Raw genomic sequence first — 18,690 nt, forward strand, 5'->3', positions numbered from 1 at the left:
TCTGTGGAGCTACTTAATAACTGTGTTCCTTGCTGTTTCCTATGGTGAATAGGGGTATCTAAAAGTTTTCTAACAACATGGTTGGCAGAGAGGGAGCTGCGGACTAATATTTATGTAACTAAATATATCTCAAGGAAAAATATAGAAAAGGTTTTGGAGGTTGTTTTGAAACAGTATGTATAGTTCAAGCAGTCTTCACCCTAGGCTCTTCAGGGAAGGATTTGGCAGCAATCACCTCTCTGTATTGCTGATGTCATGTTATTTTTATTCACTGGAAAGAAGCAGAGGTGGGGCTGCAGTTTACATTTTCAATGATAAGGTGATCAAATAACAGAGATATTTCTTTCTTTACAGAGTCGACGAACTGTGGCATCTATTAAGAATGACACTCCTGCCAGAGATAACAGAGGTAACTGTAATCTCTTTCCATTTCAAGGAAGTAAAAAATATAGGAACATTTTAATCTCCTGTTCATCTAACATTCCTAAATAGTTCTGCATTTCTAATTTAGTATGTATACATGTGACATGTAAAAGACATAGCACATCATTCCTAGATGAACTGAATGTGAAAAAATTTGAAGTTAATTAACTATGCTACATTAAATCATATGTGGACTTTTCCAAGTTAAAGCATCCTCAGTTTGCTTCAGCTTTATTGAGTGTTTAAATATACATTAAGTAGTGCACTTAATTCTTATGCTTTAATTTTTTTTAGCTTAGTTTTCTAACAGTCTGTGTGTAAACGTTAATTCAAAGAGTACTTAAACCCTACGGGTTATTTCTCACTCTACGGTTAATAGCAAAAAAACCTACAAAAAAGCTGAAATATCACAGGATAGGTGAAAAGTGTGTATTGAATGAATACAGATGTAATGCATCTAATAACATAAGAAAGAGTAGCTACTGCTTATCATTATCATTTTCTCTCCTGCATTAAAGCTAACTTGTATTGATGATGATGATGATTCTTCTTCCAAATTGTCCTGGGTTCGGCCAGGATGGTTAATTTTCACCAGAAGCCAGGAGGGAACACAGCCGGGTGGGCTGACCCAAACTGGCCAAACAGAACAGGGTATTCAATACCATGTGCCATCATACTGGGTTCCGGTGGTGGAGCTGGCCGGTGGGGGGGGGGGGGGGGGGGGGGAAGGCAGTCACGGCTCGGGAGCACACAAAACACTGGGCAGTGAGAGTTGCTCTGTGCTTTTTGCTGTTTGTTTTGTATATTCTCCTTATCTGTATTGTTGTTGTTACTGTTCGCTTTGTTTGCTGTTCTGTTAAACTGCCCTTATCCCGACCCACGAGTTTTTTGCCTTTTTCTTTCCATTCTCCTCCCCACCCCAGCAGGGGAGAGGGCCGATAGAGCGACTGCGTGGCCCTTTGTTGCCAGCCATGGCCAAACCATAACATTAAATTTGGTGCCTAAGCGTGGGGCGGGGATAATGGCAGGGTTGAGCAGAGTGTGTTCAAACAACTTTCTTAAAATTTGTTATAATTTGTTGTACGCATTTACTGTGTTAAATAGTCGCCGGTCAAAATATTGCTGTCTTTGGTCAAATGGCTGTGGTATGTAAACCCTTACCTGCTCTATGTGTTCCCTGCGTTGCTGTTCATCATCACCGGGAAAAAGATCAGGATTATGATTTTGCTGTACTGTATAATATCGACTTTTGATATGATAACATCACTGGGCATGAAGTTAGGCTTGTATTTGCATGCGACACTGCGGTCATTTCCATACCTCAGATGCTATCTCTCAGAATTTATTAATAATCAAACCCACTCTACGGGGAAAACCAGAGGGGATGCTTTCCCCCACTCTTTCACCCCTCCTCTCTCCTTCAGGCTGGTCGTAATGGCTTTTGAGAATTTCGAGTATCTGTGAGATGCTCAGGCCAGCATGCTCCTATTGTTCTGTCTCCTGAATGGGTTTCAGGTCTTGTTTAGGGTTAAACAAGTAGTTTAAAATATCGAGCAGAGACCTGCCCCGGGGCTGGATAACTGTGAGTAGCTGGGTGTGTGGGACAGCATGGGCAAGTATCTAGGACAGCGGGCACCCCCGGTGTTTCTGAAACTCACCCCTAAACAAGTGCAGAATCCTGACAAACTGGTAAAATATCTGCAAAAAGTGTGCTGCCACCCTGGGAATTCCAGGGAGACACAAATCACCGCAACGTGCTGAGGTCTGGCCCATGCCTACCAAGCCCTGTTCAACACCATTCAGTGCTCTAAGGGGGAAGAGGGGGGTGGGACGAAGCGACAGGCACTGCGACTGGCGCTGCCCCCTCAACTGGCTCTGCAGCCGCTCTAGCCCAGGAGGCAATCCCAGCCCCCCTGACCAGCACCACGGCTGCCACTGCTGCAACCACTGGGGCTGCTCCAGCTCCAGCAGCAGGAACCGTGGCTGAGCCCGAAAACCAACCTGTGCTAGTAGCAGTCACCCCTGTACACAAAAAGAAACACGCAAAGAAATCAGATCGCCCCGTGAGGGATGACAGTGTGCCAGGGTCATCACAGGAGACAGAGACAGAGATCATCACCCGGTCCCTGTCCCTGAGCGAGCTGCGAGACACGCGGAAAGATTTCAGCCACCACCCAGGCAAGCACATTGTCACCTGGCTGCTGCGGTGCTGGGATAACGGAGCCAGCAGCTTGGAATTAGAGGGCAAGGAAGCCAAGCAGCTGGGATCCCTGGCCAGGGAAGGGGGCATTGGCAGGGCCATTGGAAAAAAGGCACAAGCCCTCAGCCTCTGGAGGTGACTTTTGTCAGGTGTGAAGGAGAGGTACCCCTTCAGTGAGGATGTTGTGTGTTATCCTGGCAAGCGGACCAATATGAAAAGGGGTATTCAGTATCCCTGAGGGAATTAGCTATGCAGGAGCTGGTTTACTATGACCCGGAAAATGAGCAGTTACCCACAGACCCAGATGAAGTCCAGTGCACACAACCCATGTGGAGGAAGTTTGTATGGAGCGCACCATCCTCATAAGCCAACTCACTGGCAGTCATAGACTGGAAAGGTGAAGAGCCACCAACGGTGCATGAGGTGACTGTCCGACTCCAGCAATATGAGGAAAGTCTCTCTTCCTCCCTTATCTCAGCCGTGGAGAAACTGGTCCAGCGACTCGAAGAGAGTATGTCCTACTCCCCACCTGTATGGGCCAGCATCTCAGCTATTAGGGGCAAGCGTTTCTCTGCTCAGGAGAGAGAATACAGAGGCTACACACCACGAGGCACCCTGTGGTTTTACCTGCGTGACCACGGAGAGGACATGAGGAAGATCGGATGGAAAACCTACCTCAAGTCTAGAGGCACGAGTGTGTGAATTGCAAGGTAATCACAAAACAATCACAAAAGGGGATTCTGTTAGGAAAAATGCTGCTCCAGTTTCCAGCGGGCAGTTCTCCAGACAAGGTAGACAGTTTGATCTTGATTCCGATCCTCTGGAAGGGACCTCCAAGTCATTTTTACAGGAAATTCTGACCAGGATTAGAGGGGCCCTGCCTCCAGCCAGGTGGAGGAAAGGGACAATCACGTTTATTGGACTGTGTGGATTTGGTGGCCTGGCACGTCAGATCCACAATAGTATAAAGCTCTAGTGGACACTGGTGCACAGTGTACTTCAATGCCATCAGATTACAAAGGGGCAGAGTCCATCTGTATTTCTGGAGTGACACGGGTGTCCCAAGAGCTGACTGTATTGGAGGCTGAAGTGAGCCTAACTGGGAAGGAGTGGCAAAAGCACCCCTTTGTGACTGGCCCTGAGTTTCTGTGCATCCTTGGTATAGCTGCCTTGAAGACGGAAGAAAGTAAACAGCTGTCCGTTTTGCCTGGTCTCCCGGATGATCCTTCCGTTGTAGAGTTGCTGAGGGTTGAAGAACAATAGGTGCCAATGGCTACCACAACGATGCACTGGCGACAATATCGCACTAACCGAGACTCCCTTATCCCCATCCATTGGCTGATTCATCAACTGGAGAGTCAAGGACTGATAAGCAAAACTCGCTCACCCTTTAAGATTCCCATATAGCCAGTGAGAAAATCTACTGGAGAGTGGAGACTGACAGTAGACTACCATGGCCTGAATGAAGTCACACCACCGCTGCTGAGTGCTGCCATGCCAGACATGCTAAAACTTCAATATCAGCTGCAGTCAAAGGCAGCCAAGAGGTACGCTACAACCGACATCGCTAATGCAATCTTCTCCATCCCGTTGGCAGCAGAGTGCAGGCCGCAGTTTGCTTTCACGTGGAGGGGCGTTCAGTACACCTGGAATCGACTGCCCCAGGGGTGGAAACACAGTCCCACCATTTGCCATGGACTAATCCAGACTGCAATGGAAAAGGGTGAAGCCCCAGAACATCTACAGTACATCGATGACATCACTGTATGGGGTGACACAGCAGAGCAAGTTTTTGACAAAGGGGAGAAAATAGTTCAGATCCTTCTGAAAGCCGGTTTCGCCATTAAGCGAAGTAAAGGGACCTACACAAGAGATGCAGTTATTGGGGATAAAATGGCAGGATGGGCGCCGTCAAATCCCAATGGATGTCATCAACAAAATAGCAGCTATGTCTCCACCAACCAGCAAAAAGGAAGCACAGGCCTTCCTGGGTGTTGTGGGTTTTTGGAGGATGCACATCCCAAATTACAGCCAGATTGTAAGCCCTCTGTACCACATGACCCGGAAGAAGGATGATTTTGAATGGAGCGCTGAGCAACGACAGGCCAAATTGTAAGCCCTCTCTATCACGGCACACTGAAGAAGAATGACTTTGAATTGGGCCATCAATAACAACAAGCATTTGAACAAATTAAACAGGAGATAGTTTATGCCGTAGCCCTTGGTCCAGTCCGGTCAGGACAAGACGTTAAAAACGTGCTCTACACCGCAGCCGGGGAGAATGCCCAACCTGGAGTCTCTGGCAGAAAGCACCAGGGGAGACTCGAGGTCGACCCCTGGGGTTTTGGAGCCGGGGATACAAAGGATCCGAGGCCCGCTATACTCCCACTGAAAAAGAGATTCTGGCAGCATATGAAGGCGTTCGAGCTGCTTCAGGAGTGGTTGGTACTGAAGCACAGCTCCTAGCACCACGATTGCCGGTCCTGGGCTGGATGTTGAAAGAGAGGGTCCCCTCTACGCATCATGCCACCGATGCTACGTGGAGTAAGTGGGTCGCACTGATCACCCAGCGTGCCCGAATGGGGAACCCCAGTTGCCCAGGAATTCTGGAAGTGATCATGGACTGGCCAGAAGGCAAAGACTTCGGAGTATCACCAGAGGAGGAGGCGACAGGTGCTGTAGAGGCCCCACTGTATAACCAGCTGCCAGAAAATGAGAAACAGTATGCCCTGTTCACGGATGGGTCCTGTCGCGTTGTGGGGAAGCAGCGGAGGTGGAAGGCTGCTGTATGGAGCCCTACATGACAAGTCACGGAAACTGCAGAAGGAGAAGGTGAGTCAAGCCAGTTTGCAGAGGTGAAAGCCATCCAGCTGGCTTTAGACATTGCCAGTCGAGAGAAGTGGCCAGTGCTCTATCTTTACACCGACTCCTGGATGGTGGCCAATGCCTTGTGGGGGTGGCTGCAGCAATGGAAGAAGAACAACTGGCAGCACAGAGGCAAACCCATCTGGGCTGCCCCATTGTGGCAAGATATTGCTGCCCAGCTAGAGAAGCTGGTTGTAAAAGTCCGTCACGTGGACGCCCACGTCCCTAAGGGTCGGGCCACTGAAGAACATCAAAACAACCACCAGGTGGATCAGGCTGCCAAGATTGAAGTGGCTCAGGTGGATCTGGACTGGCAACAGAAGGGTGAACTCTTTATAGCTCGGTGGGCCTATGACGCCTCAGGCCATCAAGGAAGAGACGCGACATACTGATGGGCTCGTAACCGAGGGGTGGACTTGACCATGGACACCACTGCACAGGTTATCCATGAATGTGAGACATGCGCTGCAATCCAGGAAGCCACGTGGGTAAAGCCTCTCTGTGGTGAATGACTTCACGGACCCCAGTCTTGTGCTCGATCAGAATCATTTTATTGCTCAAGTGAATACCTTATCACAGTATCACCGAATCACAGAATGGTAGGGGTTGGAAGGGACTTCTGTGGGTCATCTAGTCCAACCCCCCTGCCGTAGCAGGGTCACCTACAGCAGGCTGCACAGGATCTTGTCCAGGCGGGTCTTGAATATCTGCAGAGAAGGAGACTCCATAACCTCACTGGGCAGCCTGTTCCAGTGCTCCGTCACCCTCAGAGGGAAGAAGTTCTTCCTCATCTTCTGACGGAACTTCCTCTGCTTCAGTTTGTGCCCATTGCCCCTTGTCCTGTTGCTGGGCACCACTGAAAACAGCTTGGCCCCATCCTCCTGACACCCACCCTTCAGATATTTGTAAGCATTTATAAGGTCCCCTCGCAGCCTTCTCTTCTTCAGGCTGAACAAGCCCAGCTCCCTCAGCCTCTCCTCGTAGGAGAGATGCTCCAGTCCCCTCACCATCCTCGTAACCCTCCACTGGACACTCTCCAGTAGCTCTTCATCTTTCTTGAAGTGGGGAGCCCAGAACTGGACACAGTACTCCAGATGAGGCCTCACTAGGGCAGTGTAGAGTGGAAGGAGAACCTCCCTCGACCTGCTGGCCACACTCCTCCTAATGCATCCCAGGATCCCGTTAGCTTTCTTGGCAGCCAGGGTACACTGCTGGCTCATGGTTAACCTGTCGTCCACCAGCACACCCAGGTCCCTCTTCACAGAGCTGCTCTCCAGCAGGTCCGCCCCAAGCCTGTACTGGTGCATGGGGTTGTTCCTCCCCAGGTGCAGGACCCTTCATTTGCCTTTGTTGAACCTCATCAGGTTCCTCTCTGCCCAGCTTTCCAGCCTGTCCAGGTCACGCTGAATGGCAGCACAGCCTTCTGGTGTATCCACCACTCCTCCCACTTTGTTGTCATCAGCAAACTTGCTGAGGATACATTCTAACTCTTCATCCAGGTCGTTGATGAAGAAGTTGAACAAGACTGGGCCCAGTACTGACCCCTGGGGGACACCACTAGTTACAGGCCTCCAACTAGACTCAGAGCCGCTGATTACAGCCCTCTGAGTTCTGCCATTCAGCCAGTTCTTAGTCCATCTCAGTGACCACTCATCGAGCCCACACTTCCTGAGCTTCCCTAGGAGGATATCATGGGAGACAGTGTCAAAAGCCTTGCTGAAGTCGAGGTAGACAACATCTACAGCTCTCCCTTCATCTACCTAGCCATTGTAGAATGCTACCAGATTGGTCAGGCATGATTTCCCCTTAGTGAATCCATGCTGACTACTCCCGATAACCTTCTTTTCCTCCACTTGCTTGATGATGACCTCCAGGATAAGCTGCTCCATCACCTTTCCCGGGATGGAGGTGAGGCTGACCGGCCTGTAGTTCCCTGGGTCCTCCTTCTTGCCCTTTTTGAAGATTGGAGTGACATTGGCCTTTCTCCAGTCCTCGGGCACCTCTCCTGTCCTCCAGGACCTCTCAAAGATGATGGAGAGTGGCTCAGCAATGACATCCGCCAGCTCCCTCAGCACTCGTGGGTGCATTCCATCGGGGCCCATGCATTTGTGGACGTCCAGATCGCTTAAGCGATCCCTCACACAGTCCTCCTCGACCACGTCGTCCTCTCTCTAGGCTTCCTCTTTTACCTCCGGGGCCTGGGATTCCTGAGGGCCTGCCTTGGCACTGAAGACTGAAGCAAAGGCGGCATTCAGTAGCTCTGCCTTCTCTGCGTCCTCCGTCACCAGGATACCCGTCTCATTCAACAGCGGCCCCACATTGTCCCTAGCCTTCCTTTTGCTGCTGATGTAGTTGAAGAAGCCCTTCTTGTTGTTTTTGACATCCCTTGCCAGCTTCAATTCCAGGTGGGCTTTGGCCTTCCTCATCGCATCCCTGCACGCTCTGACCACATTCCTGTATTCTTCCCAAGTGGCCTGTGCCTCTTTCCACATTCCATGGACCTTTCTCTTCCACCTGATCTCCGCTAGAAGATCCTGAGCATGGAGGAAGTGACGTTTAAACAGCGACCAGCACTCTTGGACCCCCCTGCCTTCGAGAGCCCTGGCCCACGGGATTCCTCCCAGTAGCTCCTTGAAGAGGCCAAAGTTAGCTCTCCTGAGGTCCAAGGTTTTGATCCTGCTTATCGCCCTGCTTCCTCCACGCAGGATCCTGAACTCCACCATTTCATGGTCACTGCAGCCGAGTCTACCTCCAACCTTCACATCCCCCACCAGTCCCTCCTTGTTTGTTAACACAAGGTCCAGCAGCGCGTCTTTCCTTGTTGGTTCCTCCACCACTTGCATCAGAAAGTTATCATCGATGCTCTGCAGGAACCTCCTGGATTGCGCGTGCCTAGCTGTGTGGTCTTCCCAGGTGATGTCAGGGTGGTTGAAGTCCCCCATGAGAACCAGGGCCTGTGACTGTGAGGCTGCTTGCAGCTGCCTGTAGAAGGCCTCATCAACTTCCTCCTCCTGGTCAGGTGGCCTGTAGTACACACCCACTGTAATGTCACCCGTGTGAACCTGTCCCTTAATTCTAACCAACAAGCTCTCAACTCATTCTTCATCTGCCCCCAGGCCAAGCTCAATGCATTCCAGTTGCTCCCTCACATACAGAGCAACTCCACCTCCTCTCCTTGTTGGTCTGTCTTTCCTAAAGAGTCTGTAGCCATCTATGACAGCATGCCAGTCATGCGAGTTGTCCCACCACGTTTCTGTGATGGCGACCAAGTCGTAGCCGTCCTGCTGTATAATGGCTTCCAGCTCCTCCTGTTTATTGCCCATGCTACGTGCGTTGGTATAGACACACTTGAGCTGGGCTGTCAATCTCACCCCTGACCCTGGCACGCCAAGCCTGGGCTCATCCCTAGTGAGCTGGACAATGTCCCCTTCCCCCTTCGAACCTAGTTTAAAGCCCTCTCAATGAGCCCCGCCAGCTCGTGGCCAAGAATCCTTTTTCCCCTTTGAGATAGATGGACTCCGTCTGTCGCCAGCAGGCCCGGTGCTGTGTATACCTCCCCATGATCAAAGAAACCAAAATTTGACTGATGGCACCAGTCCCTGAGCCATCTGTTAACCAGGTGAGTTTTCCTGCCCCTTTCAGTGCTCTTCCCTGCCACTGATGGGATGGAGGAAAACACCACCTGCACCCCGATCCCTCAACCAGTCGCCCCAGTGCCCTGAAGTCCCTTTTGATGGCCTTGGGACTTCTCTCTGCGACCTCGTCCCCGCCAACCTGCATTACCAAGAGGGGGTAATAATCAGAAAGCCGCACCAGACCAGGGAGTTTCTTAGCAACATCCCTAACCCGGGCCCCAGGGAGGCAGCAGACTTCCCTGTGGGATGGGTCCGGTCGGCAGATCGGGCCCTCTGTTCCCCTCAGAAGGGAATCACCTATGACAATTACCCTCCTTTTTTTCTTAGCCGAGGCATTCGTGATACGTGGGGCTGACTGACTCGTCCTGGGCAACCCCCGGATGGAGCTTCACCTTCACCCACATCCTCTGTGGCCAGTCCCTCACATTCCAGAGCCCCATATCTGTTGCTTAAGGGCAACTGGGCAGGTGAGGGAGGCCAGGAGGGGATTTGCTTGTCCCCCCGAGCAGGGACCCGTTTCCATTCCCCCCCATCTCTTAGGTCCCCTCTTTCTGCTTGGTGGCAAGAGGGTAGGGGGTCCTCTGCTTTTCATGGAGCCGCCTCCTGCTGCCTCTGCCTCAGGGAGGGCAGGGTGTGGCTCCACCAGTCGATCTCTCTCTCACACTCCCGGATGCTCCTCAACCTTTCCACTTCCTCTTTCAGCTCTGCCACCAGGCTGAGCAAATCATTTACCTGGTCGCACCAAACACAGCAGTTGTCTCTGCTGTCCTCTGGTACGAGTGCCAGGCTCAGGCACTCCCTGCAGCCAGAGACCTGGACACCTGTGTCCTTGCGTGGGTCCTCCGTCTGGGTCCCCACACTCCTTCTAGCAACTGCTTTCCCACGGGTAGTAACCATACTTAGAACATCTCCTGGAAGGGCGATGCCCGCTACTTGAGTAGCCAGGAGGGGGGGCTGCACCCTGCCCACTCGCCCTGCCTGCGCGAACTGCCACGCAAACTGCTGCGCCGCTCCCGGTCTACAGCGCCGCCTTTGTTTGCCAGCTCTGTTCGACCGAGCTCCTGGTCTCTCACGGTCCCTGGGGGCTGCTCTTATCCGTGAGTGGGTTTGGCCGCTGTCACACTCGACTCCGCCCCCGCTGAGTCAGAGCTGCCGCTCGTTGGCAACTCTTTCCCGCTTGTGGGTGGGGGGCTGGGGTCTGCTCTCTCTCTCGGCGCTTTTGCCGCCTCGCCGCTGCGGTTTTGCCACCAGAGAAAGGGTCCCTCGGCGCAAGCCTCTGCTCCAGAGACCTTCACCTTCAGTAGTATTATATACTAATACAATAGTTACTAGAGCCAATCAGCTTTGGATTCGTGGCTTTGCGAATGCCAGTTCACGGTTGCTGTTTTCCAGAATCTTTTGCAGCTGGATGTGTGAAAACAGCTTATCTCCTGAGAACAGAGAAGGGAGGCACAGGATGCGCTGATCCTTCAGGGTCATGAGACAGTGCTGTTCTGTCTCAAATTATATGGTTTCCCACATCTCCCCCTTCTTTGTTTAGCCAGACAATGTTGACAATAAGAGCTTGTCGCGGAGGATGAACCGGACTCAACACGATGATCAATGTGATCAGGTACAAGCCGTTTATTAGCCCCAGATAGCTCACATTTATATTTCCCATTATGTATGCGGCGGTCTCCCATTGGTAATAATCAAATTAAATCACATAGCAACCCGATTATGATTGGTGTGCATTACTTGTTCACGCGCTGTGCTCATGGCCTTCTTGCAGGTGGCAAGTTCCGCTTCAGTATCCTGGACTTATTTTTGTTTGCATTCATTTCCTTGTTTATACCACCGTTTGTCCTCTAGATGCCCTTGCGGCCTTATGCTAAGGCTCTGCGGCCTTATGCTAAGGCTTCATGGACTCATAGAGAAATGCTGGATTGCTCACATGTCCCCAGTCCTTTAATGCTTCATCCTCCACAAATCCCCCTTCTTTGTTTTGAGAAATCCAGGCCTGATTGAAGACCTTAAGCAGCAATTTCTTCATGCAGCTTAAAGCACAACCTACAATTCCTAAACACACAATAATTGCTACCAAAATAACAATACCTTGTTTAACTAATTCCCTTATCCATCCCGACAGACCCCAAGAAGACAGCCAACTGTCAAACGGTGATGTATTGTACATAATATGCTCTGTTCTTTCCCGCAAGACAGCTAGCTGTTGGTGAATACTTTGAGAATGATCAGACAGATTCATGCAACACATCCCCTCAAACTCTTGGCACCCATGACCTTGCGCAAGCAATAAGAAATCAATAGCCGCTCTATTTTGTAAGACTGCATGGCGAACGCTATCTACATCCATTAATAACTGCATTAATATTTCTGATGTGATATTAGACTGCTTCAAGCTCCAACAAGCTAATTTTTTGAAAATATTCCAATTCCTGGCGGCAGCGCCTCCAGGGATGAAAAAGGATAACGCTACTGTTCCAGCTACAGATCCCAGCTGTACATTATCATCACACCCTGGATCAAAGTGTCTAAGACTTCGCTTACTACGAGTTTTATTGAGGCTCAAAAAATCTCTGATACGTGGGGTAAACAATGTTAGCTTTCCTATATAACACGGACCTCCTACTGGGTGAACAGGAATCCCTCCCCACGCGCGATCTCCGCAGATGAGGAAATATCCTGATGGTAACAGAAATCCCCCTGAAGTGTTAACTTAAAACCTTCCCATGGTGTTTAGCGAAAAATTCCAATGCCTTGAATTTCCACTTACATTTTGATAACCTATTGTATACTGCCTTTCACCTTGGCTATGTAACCAAAGAAGCCACGGATCTCCGAACTCAATCACTCCTGTGCCATTCCACGGCAACCACTGCGATTGCTGATGCAAATTGCTGCAATTTGACTGGTTAGACACAAGAGCTGACATAATTTGGCCTTCAGCTTTCTACCACTTTCTCAGAGGCCCACACAAACTACAATACTAAAACCAGATATAAGAACACAAATGCTAATAGAAGACACAGAGATGTGAAGTGCATACCATAACCTGCTGGGTGGAAAGAAAGATCAAATTAACCTGAGAATGATACATATTGATGGCAAATCTGTTACCTAACATATGGGTGTAGATTGATTTACTTGCATCCAATTTTCTTTCTGTGTGGATGGTGGGATACAAGCACCGCCTGACCACAACATATCATTATTGCCAATTGGAGGGGATGCATCCCACCATGTCAGGAGTCGAAGTAATGGTGGATCAATGATATAAGCTCAGTAAATTTGCGCTTGGGTTATAGGTATACTCATCACATATACAAACATCCATAACAGTTATCATTGGCTATCCATATTAATCACCTAGGCTAAGATCAATGTATCTAAGGGTATAACTCATTAACTATATACAATACCTGCAGAACTCACCAAACCAAAAACGCAAAGGCAGTTACTTAGTCCAGACAAATCCGTTAGGTCACAGAAACCAAATAAATCCACCAGAACACAGAAATACAAACACTATGGCAACAAACACATAAAACCACACAATCATATTCACGACCGCACATGCACAGGCACACTGAAATTTCAACATAAATCCAAATATTACAAACATACAGAGACTTACAACAATATTCAACATCTAACAGACAAATTCCCGAGCCTCGGTTTCAGGAAGAGTACTTTCTTTTCAGTTCTGTTTTAGGAAGGGTACTTTCCCTTCTCCCCAGGGATATAGCCCAATGCTGTGAAGCTTTCACTACAACTAACAGGCAAGCAACAAGAAATAATACTAGAAGAATGCCTTTACCTTATTGATGGTCCTTGCTCAGAACTTCTCGGTCCAGGGATCAGAGGTTCTCCCCGAGAATCCCTCGGTGCCGGCTGGAGGTCCTGCGATCCCTCGGATTGTTGAGGCTCAGGAGCAGGGTCCCATCTGGGTCACCAAAATCTGTTACCGGAATAGGGCAAAATATTTCACTCTCTAAAACTTAATTTTGGAGTTCTAGAAAGCAGGCATTCTTTACTGCAGTACTGGAGGCACAGGAGATAGTTCGACCCAAATGTGCGTACCGAAAAGACACTACTACTAGATATTTATGCCATGTTAACATACATAATCATTACATTTCAGAGAAGTGCTTATCATTTTCCCCCCCGTTTTTTTTATATGTATATAGATATATTAATGTCCTTTGTACATGTCTATTGGCACCTCTGGGCAGTTGTCGGGAGCCCTCAGGTGAAGGTTCATACTTTTCCTCACGGTGTCTGCTAGTTGACCTTTGCTCTTGTGCAGACTCATTTCTAAAATCATGTATACCATGTCCTCCAAGATTGCTTCGTTGTACAAAAGCTGTTGTGGGAGATAATTGCCAAATATGCAAGGAAAGTATTAATCGGAGTGGGTGGTGCACCCACTGCAGCCGTCAGAGTACTTGCGTTTGCTGTAATTTTTTCAGTTTTCCCTGTGTAATAGGATCATCCGGAGTGGATCTCTTCTGCTTCCACGTCAGAGGTTGCTCCCTGAGAGTGAGCATGGTCATCTCTGGCATTGGATTCTGCATTACGTTCTTTCAGCTCATGATATGGTTTCCCATATTTTGCTGGTAACCATCGAGGGCCTGTTGAGAGAAGAACACACGCATACCCTCTTCCCCACGTTATTAGTTCTACAGGACCTGTCCATTGCGATTCCCCAAATTCTTTATACCATACCTTTGGTTGAGCCACAAATGGAGGCACCATTCCAAATTGACAGTCAGCTGCTGTTGTAAATAATTGATCACCAGAACAATTTAAAAAATTAAGTACATATAATGCTTTGTCTAACTGTTCCTGTGGGGTAACACTGCCCATAGGATTCCCCCTTCTTTCTTTATTTACCATAGATTTGAGGGTCCCATGGACATGTTCAACAACGGCTTGTCCAGTGGGAGAATGCAGTATACCCATAACATGTTGTATACCCCAGTCCTGTAGGAAAACAGAAATTGTCTGTGAAACATGAGCAGGACCATTATCAGTTTTAATTGTTTTTGGAACGCCCATAGCGGCAAAACATCTTAGCCAGTGGCGTTTCACATCACGTGTCTTTTCTCCCGTATGTGCAGTGGCTACCAGAAATCCTGAGAAAGTATCCACACTAACACGTACATAATGCAGTCGACCAAATGTTGATATACGTGTAACATCACTCTGCCACAACTCATTAGCTCGTAAACCACGAGGGTTCACTCCTGTATATGATGATATGGGTGTAATATGTTGACAATCAGGGCATGCACGAACAATTTCTATTGCTTTCCCTCGAGACAAAGCAAATCGTTTACGCAAGGAAGAGGCATTTTGATGAAAGAAGTCGTGAGATAATCGGGCTTGCTCAAAACTGCGCGGCAGTACTGCTGCCATTGTCAATTTGTCTACTACAGCATTTCCTTCAGTTATTGGTCCTGGTAGAGTAGTATGTGACCGTATATGCATTGTGAAATATACATGTACACGATTCTTAAGTAGTGTGGCTAATTTCAATAGCAAGGAAAAAAGTTGTTTGTTATTGACCTCTTTTATCATTGCATCTTCAATGCATTGAACAATACCCACAACATATGCAGAATCTGTGACAACATGGAGTGGTTCAGTTGAAAACAATTTAAAGGCGTGCAAAACCGCTGATAGTTCAACAATTTGTGTGGATCCTTCAACGACTAAAACAGATGATAGCCAATCTGAGAAATATGTATGTTTCCACACAACTACAGCTGTACGTGTTTTCCCTGATCCGTCCAGAAACACTGTTCGTGCTCCTTTAATAGGAAAAGGAACACATCGGTTTTTTGGCTGCAATGAAATTTGAGAGAGGGAATGTAACAGCTTATGTTGTGGAAGGGTATAACGTATGTCATTCCAATAATCAGCTAGAGCGGCTTGCAGTAATAAGGATTCCCTGTTTAACACCACAAAGTCATCTTTAGCCAGCGGCAGGTAAATAGCATCAGGATCACGTCCTGTCAATTGCTGACAGCGATTCCGACCTTGTGCTATGAAGGACACTATCATGTCTACCTCTGTGGTTAATGTTTTCATGGGCATATGAGACAAAAAGATCCATTCCAGAGTCTTCAACTCCTGCGCGTTAGCACACCGCTGACCTAAAAGAGCATAAGGCTGGAAAAAAGCATAAATTATATACAAATCTATTGGTAACTTGACATTGATTCTGGAGGCAAAGGAAGTTGCGATTTTATCTGAAACCTTCTGCAAGACAGTTTTTGCTTCTGGTGTCAATCTCCTGGAAGATAACAAATCTGAGTCCCCTTTCAACAAGGTAGATAGAGGGGACAACTCTTCACTTGTGATGCCCAGAAGGGGTCATACCCAATTAATTGTTCCTAATACTTTTTGTAAATCATGAAGAGTGGTGACCTGATCAACAATACGCAATGGTTGTGGGAACACTTGTGAAGTAAAGAGTTTCCATCCTAGATACTTCCAGGGCTGCTCTGTCTGCACCTTTTCCGGGGCTATCTGCAACCCGAAGATCTTTAATGACAATTCTAATTTAGCGAAAGCAGTGAGCAGGACATTTTGTGTTTCAGCAGCAAGGAGGATGTCATCCATATAGTGATATAAGTAGATCCGACTGAAGGATTGCCGTACTTCTTTTAGTGCTGCATCCACGACTACCTGGCAAATCGTGGGGCTATTCATCATGCCTTGTGGCAGAACGACCCAATGGTATCGCTGCATAGGTTTGCTGTTGTTAACTGAAGGCACAGAAAATGCAAAATGAGCACAATCATCAGGGTGTAAAAAAACTGTAAAAAAACCCCACAGTCCTTTAAATCAATAACAAAAAGAGGCCAGTCTTCTGGGATCATAGCTGGGTTAGGAACACCAGGCTGTAGTGGCTGCATTGGGCTCATTACTGCATTTATAGCATGCAGATCTTGTAATAATGACCATTTACCAGCCTTTTTTGGAATGACAAATATAGGGGTGTTCCATGGACTAGTAGATGGTACCAGGTGACCTTATGCCAGCTGTTTGTCCACAAGGAATTCTACTGCCGTAATTGAATTGTACACACTTTTTCCAACCAAGGGCTTAAACGTAAGGAAAACAGTTCTGGCCGTGCCGCTTCTGGGTCGTGCCGGGTCGGGCATACGTGCCGGGGGCGGGGGGGGGGGTGGGGGGCCGGGCCGTGCTGTGCTGCCGGTTGCCGATCGAGGGGAGCCTGCCGGCTCGGCGTGAAGCAGAGGCGCGCGGGGGGCCATGTGCCCCAGCAGGTGTGAGGTTTGCTGACCCGTCTGGTGCGGTGACTACTGGCACTGCGTGCTGTGCTGCGTTGGAGGGACTGTGCGGTTTTAGGCTGGAATTCACCCTGCTTTGATCTCAGGTCGGATACATCGACTGTTGTAGAGGGACCCTGTTGTACTTTTTTGGTTGCAAGCTGAAATAGCAAGATCTCAGCGGCTTCCTCTTGTTCAGTTTGTCTCATAATAGCAGTCTGTAACCGATCTAAAAACTGAACACAGGTTTCCTGAGATCCCCGTAGAATTGACACGAAAGACGTTTCTCGCCGGCCAAGATCTGGCACCTTTCGCAAGGCCTTGAGAGTTAAATCCGCGGCTTGCATAAATACCGGTCTTGGCAGTGTCGCCTGTGCTCCCCCTGTGGCATAATTATCTCAACCCAGCAACTTGTTTTCTCCAATACCTAATCCAGCAGAAATATTCTCCATAACTTGCACAATTACAAATTCCTTATATTCTGATGCCCAGATGGTATATTGTGCAGATGATAGAACCATGCTAAGTACTGTTCGCCAATCAGAAGGGGTCATGACAGAAGATTCTCCTATAGCCTGTATGAGGATCATAGTAAACGAAGCCTGGAGACCATATTCTCGTATGGATTTACGAACCTCCTTAATAGCCTCTTATGGTAAGTAAGCATACTCTGGGGCTTGGTTAGGCTTATATACTACAGGCATAGCTTGAAGGATAGAAACACCTCCTTTGCAGAGCGCATCAATCCTACATTTATCTAACAATACGTTCGACCGTCCGACAACATTCAATGGTCCCGTACGAGTCAGAGGCTGTGTAGGAGCCAAAGGGGGGGGGGGGTGTAGGAGCAGAAGGGAGCGTTTTAGGAGCAAAAGGGGGGTGTTTACTAAGTGACATGCATGATATTGATTTCTCTCATTGCGCCTGTAAAATTTCATCTGCTGTGGGGCCGGGGGTTGCCGTAACCTTTACCGGAGTTAGCGGTGGGTATAAATCAGGTCGAGCAGCTGGGATCCCTGGCCAGGGAAGGGGGCATTGACAAGGCCATTGGGAAAAAGGACCAAGTCCTCAGCCTCTGGAGGAGACATCTCTCAGGCATGAGGGAGAGGTACCCCTTCAGTGACGATTTTGTATGCTGTCCTGGCAAGTGGACCAATATGGAAAGAGGTATTTAGTACTTGAGGGAATTAGCTGTGCGGGAGCTGGTTTACTATGACACAGCTGATGAGCAGGTACCCACAGACCCAGATGAAGTCCAGTGCACACCATCTATGTGGAGGAAGTTTGTGCGGAGCACACCATCCTAATATGCCAAATCACTGGCAGTAGTAAACCGGAGAGGTGAAGAGGCACCAACAGTGGATGGGGTGGCTGTCAGACTCTGGCAATATGAGGAAAGTCTCTCTTCCTCCCTTGTCTCAGTTGTGGAGAAGTTGTCCCAGGAGGTCCAGTGACTCGAAGAGAGCACGTCCTACTCCCCACCTGTACGGGCCAGCATCTCAGCTATTAGGGGCAAGCGTTACTCTGCTCAGAAGAGAGAATACAGAGGTTACACACCACGGGGCACCCTGTGGTTTTACCTGCGTGACCACAGAGAGGACATGAGGAAGTGGGATGGAAAACCTAACTCAAGTGTAGAGGCACGAGTGCGTGAGTTGAGAGGTAAAACAATCACAAAAGGGGATTCTGTTAGGAAAAATGCTGCTATAGTTTTAAGCGGGCGGCTCTCCAGACCAGGTAGACAGTTTGATCTTGATTCCGATCCTCTGGAAGGGACCTTGTCGCATTAAAGGGGTGGTAAGGGGAGTCTGATATTCAACTTGACTGCCAGAGCCCTTCCAAGGACTTTCACTGAAACAGTTTCGCAAAGTTGAAGTAATAGGTAATCTATTCAAGTGACAGGTATCACAGATTTGGAATTGCCATTGATAAATGCACTGTCTACAAAAGTTGAGCTCAAAGTAATAATTTAGCGCTTTAGTTAACAATGTGTTCCCGGGGGTACGTCTGACAAAGTCAGAGGTGTAACTCTTACCAAAAAGGCTTCCCTTCTTGGCGGGAGAAGAGAGTTTCAGGCCCGTTGACCCATCTGTCAGGTGAAGTTCTTGCTTGGTTCCTCCTCCCAAAGAGAGTTTGCAAGTGCCAATTTTTATATGTTTGGAAATCTTTTGGTGAGGTGGGACTAAGTCAATTATTTTGTGTCGATTGGCTCTTGGCATGGAATGTCGTGTCGTCAGAAGCGGGACTCAGCAGTGTGACATGCCTTCGG

At 48.6% G+C, this 18,690-nt stretch overlaps 1 protein-coding gene across 3 annotated transcripts in view; it reads left to right on the forward strand.

Annotated features, from left to right (window-relative positions):
- Positions 1 to 18,690, forward strand: part of LOC142365452 (kinesin-like protein KIF2A) — a 134,367-nt gene that overhangs the window by 50,125 nt on the left and 65,552 nt on the right. For all 3 annotated transcript variants that reach the window (XM_075446283.1, XM_075446284.1, XM_075446285.1), the window contains exon 4: positions 355 to 409. In XM_075446283.1, the coding sequence (XP_075302398.1) occupies positions 355 to 409 (55 nt within the window). The remainder of the gene's footprint in view (positions 1 to 354; positions 410 to 18,690) is intronic.

Source organism: Opisthocomus hoazin, chromosome W (assembly GCF_030867145.1).
Source record: "Opisthocomus hoazin isolate bOpiHoa1 chromosome W, bOpiHoa1.hap1, whole genome shotgun sequence".
NCBI classification, from domain to species: Eukaryota; Metazoa; Chordata; class Aves; order Opisthocomiformes; family Opisthocomidae; genus Opisthocomus; species Opisthocomus hoazin.